Source organism: Hyperolius riggenbachi, chromosome 2 (genome assembly GCF_040937935.1).
Source record: "Hyperolius riggenbachi isolate aHypRig1 chromosome 2, aHypRig1.pri, whole genome shotgun sequence".
Lineage (NCBI taxonomy): Eukaryota > Metazoa > Chordata > Amphibia > Anura > Hyperoliidae > Hyperolius > Hyperolius riggenbachi.
The window spans coordinates 496,284,811-496,298,114 of record NC_090647.1 but is presented as its reverse complement, the minus strand read 5'-3'; the positions used below and the strand labels follow the sequence as shown (position 1 = coordinate 496,298,114).

At 44.4% G+C, this 13,304-nt stretch overlaps 1 protein-coding gene across 1 annotated transcript in view; it reads left to right on the top strand.

Annotated features, from left to right (window-relative positions):
* SON (SON DNA and RNA binding protein) overlaps positions 1-11,397 on the top strand; it is a 123,755-nt gene extending 112,358 nt beyond the window's left edge. The window contains exons 11-12 of the mRNA XM_068270435.1: positions 3,360-3,475; positions 10,090-11,397. Coding sequence (XP_068126536.1) covers positions 3,360-3,475; positions 10,090-10,254 — 281 coding nt within the window. The 3' untranslated portion in view covers positions 10,255-11,397. The remainder of the gene's footprint in view (positions 1-3,359; positions 3,476-10,089) is intronic.
* Positions 11,398-13,304: the final 1,907 nt, after the last annotated feature.

Sequence of the window (13,304 nt, the reverse complement as noted above, 5' to 3'; positions counted from 1 at the left end):
TGAAGGGGCTGAAGAGGACTGCGAGGGAAGCCACGTGCTCATGGGGCGGAGAAAGCCCCAAGTATAAATAAGGGCCAGTGTACCATCTCTGGTACACTTTACAGAGACCTTGGCTCAAAAGTCCTAGATAGCCAGCGGCTAACACAACATCCCAAAATATATGAGATTGTTGGTGCCACATATCCAACAGGTATGTGGGTTAAGCCCCTCTGCTGGTGTCAAAGCCTTGTTCTGTGGAGAAACTCTTTGGTAGAGCCTGTTTCATTTGTGTAGAAGTGCCTTGATTATTTCATGTTTAATAAATTAATTTTAAGGATCCCAGGAGCCCAGACAATAGGCCACTTCCTGTAAAGCAGACTGTCATTGCTATAGACTGCAGATTTTTTAGAGAGTTCGGGCTGTGTGCTTTTCATTGGCGAGTGAAAAGCAGAATGATGCAATTTTACTAGCAGCCCCACCCACAGTCTAATGCTAGATCCATAGAGGTATGGTAAGAAGGGAAATAATGTGCTCGGCATGCCAGAACGTTAAAGGGAACCTAAACTGAGGATATGGATTTTTCCTTTTAAAATAATACCAGTTGCCTGACTCTCCTCCTGATCATGTGTCTCTATTACTTTTAGCCACAACCCCTCAACAAGCATGCAGATCAGGTGCTCTGACTGAAGTCAGACTGGATTAGCTGCATGCTTGTTTCAGGTGTGTGATTCAGCCAACAGATTCATACAACTGCAGCCAAAGAGATCAGCAGGACTGACCAGCAACCGGTATTGTTTAAAAGGAAACATCCATATCCCTCTCAGTTAAGGTTCCCTTTAAGCGACCTCATGGGACACCCGTAAACGCTAGATTCTGGGCCGAGACGGGGCTTGGCAATCTGCACTGAAAAACAGCCTTTGCTAAAAAGAGAAGAAAAGACGCCTATATCAGCTGCTTGTCATTGATGCATAAAACTTATTAAATCTAATTATATTCTCACTCTGTTCCTCCAACCTTTTGAATGACACACACGCTCACACGTACACTCTCCCTCTCCCTCTCACTCCCTCTCCCTCTCTCTCTCTCTCTCTCTCTCTCTCTCTCTCTCTCTCTCTCTCTCTCTCTCTCTCTCTCTCTCTCTCTCTCTCTCTCTCTCTCCCTCCCTCCCTCCCTCCCTCCCTCCCTCCCTCCCTCCCTCCCTCCCTCCCCCTCTCTCTCTCTCTCCCCCTCTCTCTCTCTCTCCCCCTCTCTCTCTCTCTCCCCCCTCTCTCTCTCTCTCCCCCTCTCTCTCTCTCTCTCTCTCTCTCTCTCTCTCTCTCTCTCTCTCTCCTCTTTTAATTAGCCCCCTCACTCTTGAATGCTTACCCTTCCCCAACCTCTTCAATCCCCTCTAAACCCCAAGTACCTGCTTCCTCACCCACAACTATGGGGGCTTGTATGATCTGAAAAGCAGAGACTTTTACATCCAGATCCTTCACTTTCTTCAATGAATAGGTGATGCTCTATATTCATGTTAATAGAAAGACTATCTGTGTTTTGAGCAGTTAGGATGTCAGGATCCGCACCGTCTAAAAATATTCATTTATTTAAAGCTCTTTAAAATCTATAACAGGCATAAAAAAGTGTGTGCTGGGTCACCATGACGCATGGCGTTTCAGAGTAAAGTACTTTCTCTTTCTTCAGATAGCAACGGAACACACTCAATCATCCCCAACAGAAAGCCTGTCATTTATAGTGCAGAGGAGGACCTGATGGAAAACTGCATGAATTTGCAACATTAGCATATATACATATTCATTAAGTGGTTCCACCAATGGGAAGCATCAGACCTTGACCAATAGCACTGTTGATCTAACTGTTTCAAAATACCCCATTAGCATATTCACTGAAACAATGCTGCATACTAGAACATTTTTATATAAATAGCCGGCAGGAGGGCAAGCCGAGCCACAAAAAGAATCTTGCACTCAGACTTACTCTAACCACGCTCTCAGAGCATGGGAGTCCTGTCTCACTGTGCTAGAGACTATCAGCGGGGTCAGCCAATCACCGTTAAGCCGACAACGTCCGCTCGGCTCATCTCCACCCCCTCCAGGAACGCCGACCAATCATCTTGCAGGCTACAACGTCCGCTCAAATACTTCACGCTCTACACACAGGCAGAGACGGAAGTCCGAGTCATGCAGTCCACGCCCCCTCAGTAGCCGCCACCCAATCCCTATGCGGGCGACAACGTCTGCATTTGGTCTAATAGACTGCAGAAGTCCGGCTGCAAAACATATAAGCCAGGCGTTAAAAAACATACGCTTTAATGCGGATCCGAGATGAAAAACTAACTATAACAAGTAACTTGTCTATATATCTTATCTAAAGTTTAGATAGTTTACACAGCAAATCTAGCTGCAAAACCTACCCCCCCCCCCCTCCCCCCCCCCTCCCCTCCTCTCCTCTGCCTCTGAAATCTCTGGCTAGTAGCCCTTGCTACTGTCTGAAAGTGCCTTGGCTCTCTGAAAACCCGTGGGCGTGGCTTGTTTAGTTTTTAGGGAATTAGGGTATTAAAACATAAACAAAAAAAGCATTTGGCTTCAGGAACGCCCTATAAACAAAAGGAAAGGAACACAATTATGCAATGTGTAAAAGTTCATCTCGGATCCACTTTAAAGGCATCAATGCAGCATTGATGCCTTTAAAGCGTATGTTTTTGATGCTTGGCTTATATGTACAGCGGACGCTGTAACCTGTAGCCTTCCCATTGGTGGAACCACTTAATGAATATGTGTATATGCAAATGTTGAGAATTCATGCAGTTTTCCATCAGGTCCTCCTCTGCAATATAAATGACAGGTTTTCTGTTGGGGATGATTGATTGTGTTCCGTTGCTATCTGAAGAAAGACTTTACTCTGAAACGCTGTGCGTCGTGGTGACCCGGCACACACTTTTCTATGCCTGTTATGGATTTTAAAGAGCTTTAAATAAATGTATAATTTTAGATGGTGCGGATCCTGACATCCTATTTGCTACAGTTCCCTGTGCACTCCAGGGCCGATCACTGCATGTCATGATCCGTTGCTGCAGTCACAATTGAAAATTGTGTTTTGAGCAGCAGCACTGGATGCAGAGAATAGAGGGACTTGGTTGCTCTCACACATAATCCTGAGTTCCTGCAGTTGTGGTTGAGTGGAGCCGTGCTAAGGGTGTATGGTGCACTTATTCTTTAATGCCGAATAATTAGTCAAATGGATCTCTGTCTTGTAAATACAGTATTGCCTGGATTCTTGTAGCTCTAGTTCTAACAGCCGTATTGCTGGTACAGTGATATTGAATAATATTGTGTACTTACACCCGGTCACAGGAGACTCAGTAATAATCTATATTTTAGGTAAACATCCCATCTCTGCTCTGATGGAGCTCTGCAACAAGAAGAAGTGGTCCCCTCCAGATTTCACGCTTGTGGATGATACAGGACCAGACCATCGAAAACGGTTTCTTTTTAGGGTAAGAATCGCTTCTTGGGGCTTACTCACACTAGAGGTATGTGGTGGCAGTGTACGAACACTGGCAATCCGGCGCAGGAGACTTGAGCGCAGCCGGCGCCACCATAGACCGTAATAGGAATTACGGCTATAGCAGCACACAGGGAGTAACTTTGGCGCCGTCAGAAGACTGAGCTGAAGTTACTTTTAAAACACTGTAATTCGGCCTCCAGCCATAGCTGGAAGCCACATGATATCATTCCCCACCATCCATGTGGACCTAGAGGGGGAATAGTAATTAACATCGCCGGGAACTTGTACAGCAGCAGGATAAGCCATACCAGCTGTATCCTGCGCCCAAGTCTTCCGGCGGCGAATCCTCTCGTACGCACAGTCTATTAGTTACCAATGCGTTGCCACCTGCGGTGCTGTCTGTTGTGATTCAGACCTCACGCGTTCTGTGGAATGAATCGGTACACTGAAAGTGACAGATTGTATGCAGCACCAATACTCTGAAATACATTCCTGGGAACACGTGTTGTCGATCAGCAAAGTGCTGCTGGTAATTTGCGATTTGCATAAACCGCAGACGGGCTGCATGCAATGCTTTGGGGGCGATTGTGATGTGATTCTCGTTCTATTGAATAGGTATCAACACAAATCGCTGCAAAATTGCTATGCGTGGTTGCGATCTCTATTTGCATTCCGAGTGTGAACCGACTCTGTTATTCAGCACCATTATCTGCCATGTGACAAAGTGAATGCCCACTGTTCCATTTAGCCTTGCTTCAAGGTCTGCATTAGAGCTGTTTTATTGAGTTTACAAAGTTCTGACTCAACCCCAATAAAGATGCTGTAGCAGGGCCTATAAAGGAAAAAAAAGAAAAGCAGCTAAGTGGTTCTACAGCTAAATACATTTCCTGGTGAGGTAAAATATTGGAAAATGAAAATAATGCTTCACCCCTAAATATTGTCTGTAACCTAAACTAATGTCCAGCGCTGCGTAATATGTTGGCGCTTTATAAATACAATAAATAATAAATAAGTGTTTGTAGACATTGGTATATAATACAAGATTGGTAGACACCATTATAATATTAGTGACAAATGTATAGAAACTTTCTAGACACAAAAAGGTGAGAGAGCCCTGCAAGCTTCCAATCTATTCTAAAGGAATAGGGAGGAAACCAGAGGTGTTATAATATACAATAAAACGTTAAGTGTTATTTCTCTAACCATCTCAGTGTACGGCAGGAAAAGGAGAGACTCCAGGCTCCTCCTCCAAGGGAAACACAATTGACAAGAAGTTTAAAAGGCCCCCACCCCCTGCTACCCTCAGTATCTTGTGTTTCCGGCCTGCCGAGGACACAGTTGACAGCTGTAGTTTATTTATCTATTTGGCGACTTTGTGTAGCTATGCAGAGCAGTTTGTTTGGGATAAGATCCCATCCTGGCCTGTGATCAGGCGTTGGGAAGTTTATCCTGCCTGCAATAGTTAGACATAGTGCTTCTGTTCCCAGGTGGTCATCATGTCTGTGTGTGTTATGACACTGGGAATCTCCCCCCTTCGGTAGCCTGAAGGGTCGCAGATGATCTCACTTAGCTCAGCCAGGTGGGCAGTTTGAGCGGTGAGTGCACGCGGGTGCACAGTGGCATCTGACAAGGGGGAGAAGGCTAGGATGAGACGGCGCCAAGATTTTTGTATATGGACAACGCCGTCCTCCAGCAGCCGTAGGAAGTGATCACAGCAGAAGCTTAAGGATGTGGTACTTCCGGATCACTCCAGTATAATGGAGGAGACAGAGACGCCGGCTGAGCGGTTGCTGTTGCAAGTCATGGCGGATCCTCTGTCGGCAGACAACACGGTGATGTAGCGTTTACCATGTATTTGCTTGGGGGGGGGGAGAATCTGAGGGGACAGTACAAAGATTAGAATCCCTAAGTTTCTCTTTTCTCCAGATGGGGCTCAGCGATTGCTAAAAGCCCTTACCCCTGATCCTATTTCTGTGAGTTTACAGAAGTAATTTTCAGGTCTAGCATTTGCATAGGATTGTTACATGCTAGCTGTGGGGACTGATAATTATTTGCTGGGGAAATGCATTCACATGGCTGGGATTAGAGTGGTTTCCCTTGTATGTTTTGTGCTATTTCTTCTCCTGTGTCCAAACAAGCAAGCAATAGGTGCAGGACTGGATGAAGGTGGAATGTTGCCATTGCAACAATAGGCTTCCCCGGGATTATAGCAAATTAACTGGTCAAGCCTGCACAGGAATAAAGTTGATTGGCAGAATTGGGGGTATAGAAACTTTCACCCAACAAATCTCTGAATAATTTCAGGTGGTCCCCTGATTTTCATTTGTGTGCAGATTATAATTTGCTTAGGCTGGTTAGCCCTGCATTTATTTGCTGAGACTTGTTAACCTTGATTTTATTTGCATATGCTTGTTAGCCTTGCTTTCATTTTGCATAGGCTTGCAAGACTTTATTTCTTTTGCAGAGGCTTGTTAAGCCTTGCATTTATTTGCATATACTTGTCAGCTTTGCTTTTATTTACATATGCATGATAGCTTTGCTTCAATTTACAGAAGATTGTCAGCCGTGCATTCATTTGCATTCATTAGCATTTATTTGCATATGCTTGTTAACCTTGCTTTCATGTGCATAGGCTCGCAAGACTTGACTTCTTTTGCAGAAGCTTGTTAAGCCTTGCATTTATTTGCATATGCTTGTCAGCTTTGCATAAGCTTGATAGCTTTGCTTTCATTTAGAGGCTTCTCAGCCTTGCATTCATTTCACTCATTAGCATTTATTTGCATATGCTTGATATCCTTGCTTTCATTTGCATAGGCTTATTAATTTTGATTTCATTTGCAGAGGCTCGTTAGCCCTGCATTTATTTGCATATGCTTGTTAACCTTTCCATTTATTTTGCTATGCTGGTTAGCCTTGCATTCATTTGCATATGCTGGTTAGCCTTGTTTTCATTTGCAGAGGCTTGATAGCTTTGCTTTTGTATGCAGAGGCTTGATAGCTTTGCTTTCGTATGCAGCGGCTTGATAGCTTTGCTTTCGTATGCAGCGGCTTGATAGCTTTGCTTTCATTTGCAGACGCTTAATAGCTTTGCTTTCATTTGCAGACGCTTAATAGCTTTGCTTTCATTTGCAGACGCTTGATAGCTTTGCTTTCATTTGCAGACGCTTGATAGCTTTGCTTTCATTTGCAGACGCTTGATAGCTTTGCTTTCGTTTGCAGGCGCTTGATAGCTTTGCTTTCGTTTGCAGGCGCTTGATAGCTCTGCTTTCATTTTGCAGACGCTGGATAGCTTTGCTTTCATTTTGCAGACGCTGGATAGCTTTGCTTTCATTTTGCAGACGCTGGATAGCTTTGCTTTCATTTTGCAGACGCTGGATAGCTTTGCTTTCATTTTGCAGACACTTGATAGCTTTGCTTTCATTTTGCAGACGCTGGATAGCTTTGCTTTCATTTTGCAGACGCTGGATAGCTTTGCTTTCATTTTGCAGACGCTTGATAGCTTTGCTTTCATTTTGCAGACGCTTGATAGCTTTGCTTTCATTTTGCAGACGCTTGATAGCTTTGCTTTCATTTTGCAGACGCTTGATAGCTTTGCTTTCATTTTGCAGACGCTTGATAGCTTTGCTTTCATTTTGCAGACGCTTGATAGCTTTGCTTTCATTTTGCAGACGCTTGATAGCTTTGCTTTCATTTTGCAGACGCTTGATAGCTTTGCTTTCATTTTGCAGACGCTTGATAGCTTTGCTTTCATTTTGCAGACGCTTGATAGCTTTGCTTTCATTTTGCAGACGCTTGATAGCTTTGCTTTCATTTTGCAGACGCTTGATAGCTTTGCTTTCATTTTGCAGACGCTTGATAGCTTTGCTTTCGTGTGCAGACGCTTGATAGCTTTGCTTTCGTTTGCAGACGCTTGATAGCTTTGCTTTCGTTTGCAGACGCTTGATAGCTTTGCTTTCATTCGCATAGGCCTTGCGTTCATTCGCATAGGCCTTGCGTTCATTCGCATAGGCCTTGCGTTCATTCGCATAGGCCTTGCGTTCATTCGCATAGGCTTGTTAGGCCTTGCGTTCATTCGCATAGGCTTGTTAGGCCTTGCGTTCATTCGCATAGGCTTGTTAGGCCTTGCGTTCATTCGCATAGGCTTGTTAGGCCTTGCGTTCATTCGCATAGGCTTGTTAGGCCTTGCGATCATTCGCATAGGCTTGTTAGGCCTTGCGTTCATTCGCATAGGCTTGTTAGGCCTTGCGTTCATTCGCATAGGCTTGTTAGGCCTTGCGTTCATTCGCATAGGCTTGTTAGGCCTTGCGTTCATTCGCATAGGCTTGTTAGGCCTTGCGTTCATTCGCATAGGCTTGTTAGGCCTTGCGTTCATTCGCATAGGCTTGTTAGGCCTTGCGTTCATTCGCATAGGCTTGTTAGGCCTTGCGTTCATTCGCATAGGCTTGTTAGGCCTTGCGTTCATTCGCATAGGCTTGTTAGGCCTTGCGTTCATTCGCATAGGCTTGTTAGGCCTTGCGTTCATTCGCATAGGCTTGTTAGGCCTTGCGTTCATTCGCATAGGCTTGTTAGGCCTTGCGTTCATTCGCATAGGCTTGTTAGGCCTTGCGTTCATTCGCATAGGCTTGTTAGGCCTTGCGTTCATTCGCATAGGCTTGTTTTCCTTGCGCTTGTCAGCCTCGCGGTCTTTCGCAGGGGCTTGTCAGCCTTGCATTATTTTCAATCTACAGAGAATTGAAGCGATTAAGCTTTTTGGGAGACCCAAAGGCTGATTGGTCCAGATAGGCATTTTAGATGGGACTCTTCTTCAGTCAGGGCCAACATTTTGGTCGAAAGGTGCTTCAGGCAGCAGTCCCTCCCTCATGTGAGTAGGGGGTTACTTGCCTATCTCTCCTTTTCCTGCCGTACACTGAGATGGTTAGAGAAAGTGCAGTTTAGACTTACCTGGTAAAGATGTTTCTAAACATCTCAGTGTACGGCATACTACATCCCTCCCTCTATGCTGCCTTCTATCCTTTCTTCCTGACTTTTTTTTGCAATGTTTTGGTGTGGATTGAGCTGTAGACAGGAGTCTGGGTCACGTTTGGGTGTCTCATTGGCCGGATTTCTTGTCTATATACTGAGGGTAGAAGGGGGTGGGGGCCTTTTAAACTTCTTGTCAATTGTGTTTCCCTTGGAGGAGGAGCCTGGAGTCTCTCCTTTTCCTGCCGTACACTGAGATGTTTAGAAACATCTTTACCAGGTAAGTCTAAACTGACCTTTTAGGGCCCGTTTCCACTAGCCACGGTGCAATACATTCTTCGCATCGCACCACATGCAAGCTGAAACTAATACAAGTCAATGGGGTAGTTTCCATTGACGCAAATTTACTTTTGCGGTGCAATAAGGGGCCAATTATGGATAGCTTGCTGCAGATTTCCGCCACACGCATCCAATTCCTATAGCGCTAGTACACAGCCGCATCCGGACTTGTGCAAGATGACAAGAAGTGACCTGCAGCTGGATGCAATGATCGCATGCGGCTAGTGGAAATCGGCCTTAACAATAAAAAGTGTTTATCCTCCTTGAAAGCCACTATCCATGTAAAGGCAAGAGACCCTAATAATGTGTGATAGGAGGGCGATGGTATTTTTTAGCTGTTGACACCCTTAAGTACATTTGCAGTGACTTAACCATTGCAGCCCTTGGTACTGGTATAAGGGGGTTTCAACCAGCCTAATACCCTTTGATATCCTCAGACAGTACACAGATTGCAGCAATGGGAATGGTAAATGCCCACATTCAACACCATCATAAATCTTTGTTTGAAATAGAGCATAGGAGATATTGACAGATGCAGCAAAGGAGGACATTGTCTTCAAGGACAGCCTGTGCATAGATTGTTCTATACTATACTATACTCTTCCACAAGGATGACATGCCCTCTTGGAAGAGACCTAACCACTAGGTACCAGTTAAAACATAGTATGAACCTGAGGCCACTAGCCAGAAATGGTCTACACATTTTCTAAAGGCCCATTCACACTAGAGCATTTTGCTGCGATTTTTAAAAGTGCTAGTGAAATAAAACCCTATGGGCCCGTTCTTACTTGGGCTATTTGCGTTAAACACTGCAAATCATCGCGAATCGCAAACGCGTAGCTTGCACAATTTTCCATGCAATTTCCCGGCGATCGTGTTTCAGTGCTATAGAAGCGCTAAACGCGAATGCGGGGAAATCGCCGCACTGTCTAGTGATTTTTCGATGTGAAATTGCAGAAAAATCACTCCTGCAAAACGCCGGCAATTTTTTGCGTTTCGCGTTTCTAAGTGTGAATGGACCCTAAAGAACAGGGAAAGTATTGGCAGTGTTTATTCAGGCTGCAACTGAAATGAAACCAACAAAGGAGTGCACCGCCCTCCAAGGACTTAAATTGCGCACCTTGAATACTGATGACATGCAAAATATGCACAGAACTCTAATCTACGTAAATTTAATGCGAAATAGAGCATAGTTAATTTTTTTTATGTATTATATATATACATGTTTTATTTAATAATAAAACTTGATTGGATGTACATTGCCTTGTTAATGTAGAATTGTCTTGTTTCCCTCTTCCCTTGCAGGTAACGGTTAATGGAGTCACATGTCAGCCAAGCCAAGCCAGCGTTACCAAGAAACTTGCCAAAGCCACGGCTGCTGCAGCATCTCTCCAGGCACTGGGGGCTTTACCAAAGGAGAACATAACGTCAACCACCAACTTCTGCAGTGCCTCCACCAGTGCGGTGTAGGTACTCCTCCAGTCATGCCTTGTCATTGAGCCATTTCAGGTGGGAGGAGCCATAATGAACGCACTTTCCAGATATGTCAGAATGTAAACTACAAGCAAACTATCAACTTGGCTTTTTTTTTTCCTATTGCATGACTGTGTTTTGTAATCGGAAGCTGATTGAGTCTGTGGCTTTTGTACCTGAAAGCTTGTTTTCCAAACATCCAGTAGCTTTGTGGTTTACCAGAGGATTGTTGTTTATTCTACTTTTGTGCCCTTGTTTGTTTGACTTAAATACTTTGTCTGCGATGTCATCGGCATCCGTAATCTGGTAAGTTGTGTTGCTGTCATGATTTATGGACATAACCTTGAAGCACAAGTGCACCTGGTCAATTGTAAGGAGCACCTATGCATCATGGTTGTGCTAATGCTCTTTAGGAACTCCAAATCCCAGCATGCTTTGTCACTTTGTTAGTGGCAGTGGCTTGCTGGGATTTGGAGTTCCTAAAGATCTGTGAAGCCATACATTTCAACGCTAGTACTTTTATTTTATTTTTATAATTCTATAATAAGGGCACTTGTGCCCATAAGATTGTGACTTTTATTTCTTATGTTTTAATTGAATCTTTCACTGTTAGGAATACATCTTCCATCAGGGTAGGGATAGTCGTCTTCAGTGAAGTAACAGGCAGACTGGGCAGAGATGCATATGATAGCCCTGCTGTTTTGCCTCTTCAGTGCAGAGGTAGGTGTGGTTCTTCAGGTTACAGCACAGCACCCTCATAATACAGATCAGCTGTTCTCAAGCCTCCCCCGCAGTGCATGCTCTGTGGACCTCCTCACAGGCACAGGGTAAATGTAGCTAATGGATTTATTTAGTGATGGACCCACTCCTGCTGTGAAGGAGGAAATCCCACAGAACCTGCACTGCTAGTGAGGCCTGAGGACAGGCTTGGGAACCCCTGGAGTCGATCACTGATGCTGACATTCTGACAAAGTATTTTCCCCTTCCCACTTTTGGTTGTTGTACCTGTGTTTTTGTTTATTCTTTTTTTGTAATCTTGTAGCTTCATTGATGGAGCTAATTCCCTTGACCATTACAGTGGTCTGTAATGCAATGTTGCTCGATTGTAAATAGGTGTTAATAAAAATCTCGTACCAATAACTGAGTCTTTTGGCTGATTACTTTTCTCTCTTATATTATCTGTGTCCTGTTCTTGTGCTGTAAATACAATTCATATGTTTTACCATCGGAGGATACATCTGGATCATTTAAAAGCCAACTGAATTGAGAAGAATATGGAAGCTGCCATGTTTGTTTCCTTTCAAACAATACCAGTTGCCTGGCAGCCCTGCTGGTCTGTTTGGCTGCAGTAGTGACTGAGTAACACCAGAAACAAGCATGCAGCTAATCTGGTCTGATCTGACAATAATGTCAAAAACATCTGATCTGCTGCATGCTTGTTCAGGGGCTGTGGCTCAATGTATTAGAGGCAGAGGATCAGCAGGATAGTCAGGCAACTAGTATTGCTTAAAAGGAAATACATATAGCCACCTCCATATCCCTCTCGCTTCATTTGTTCTTTAACAATGCATACTGCTTATCCTGCTGATCCTATGCCTGTAATACTTTTAGCAATACACCCGGAACAAACCTGCAGATTAGATGTTTCTGACTGAAGTCTTGACTGGATTAGCCACATGCCCAAAGCTCTGCCTCCCCGGGCAGCAAAATCCGCGACCAGGAAATTTGTGGGTGTTTGCCCCGGGATTTGGGAGGTTTAACTGCAGCGTTCTGCCGCGGGGATGCATCGTTTTAGCTTGTGTGATACTGTAGAAGGTGACTGTTAAATAAAAAGAGCAAAATATTAAGGCTTCAGAGTTTCTTTAATGCAGCCTGATTGGTTGAAGCCTCTTTCACTCCTGTTTTCCCCTCCCACACCTTTCTTCCTCTCTGATTGGCCAATATTTCTCATGCTGGGACAATGCACTTTCTATAGTGAAGGGCTGGCAAATAGGGGAGAGTAAGGGAGGAAATTTCATCAGAATTGGCTTCAAAATAGGCACAGTTAAAATGGGAAATGCTAAGAAGGATTTTCTCTTTTTTTTTACTGTAGAAAAATCACTAAAATCAAAATGTGGACAGTGCAATACTTATGTTATGTAAGTAGAGCAAGTATTTATCTACGTATATGTTTTTTTTTCCGGAGATAGTATGGCTGACAGCTCCTCTTTAAAGAGACTCTGAAGTCTCTTAAAAATCATCTTTTTATTATAAAATCCTATGCAATATGATAGCCCTACCTAAACCGCCGCATCCCCGCTGCTGTAATCTAAATCCCTTCAAACTCCCCGGTGGGCAATCCGGGTAGCGCCTCCATGAGAGGCAGAGCTATGAGCCGCAGCTCTGCCTCTCAGCCCGGATCGCCACTTCTCCCCCGGCCCTCTCAGTCTTCCTTCACTGAGAGAGGCGGGGGAGAGGCGGAGATCCGCCGCTGACAGACGCATGTAGAGGCAGAGCTGCAGCTCATAGCTCTGCCTCACACGGAAGCGTACAGGGCAGGAAAATTCATGACCAAGAAAGTCGTGGATTTTGCGGGGGAGAGGGAGGGAGAGTTAGGGGGGATTTAGATAGATTTCAGCGGCGGTTTAGGTAGGGCTATCATATTACACAGGATTTTATAATAAAAAAATGATTTTTAAGAGACTTCAGTGTCTCTTTAACCTGTGTCTCAAATGCTGGGCTTTCTGTAAGGGCTGTGGCTCCCCAACCCTGTCCTCAAATACCACCAACAGTGCATGGTATGTGAACATTTACATAGGTAGTTTATTCAGCTCTGCTGAGACACTAATTACTCCACCTTGGAATGTTTGTGGTTTTCTGTAACGCACGCACTGTTGGTGGGCCATGAGGGCCGGGGTGGGAAGCCCTGCATTAGAATACATAAACCGCCAATGTCAGTATGGTCACTTAATTCTCTCAGATTATGATTCCCTCCAGTATAACAAATTGCAGTGTGGATTTAGCCAGTACAAATCTGCAGGAAGTCCTTTTCATTGACCCTCTACTAA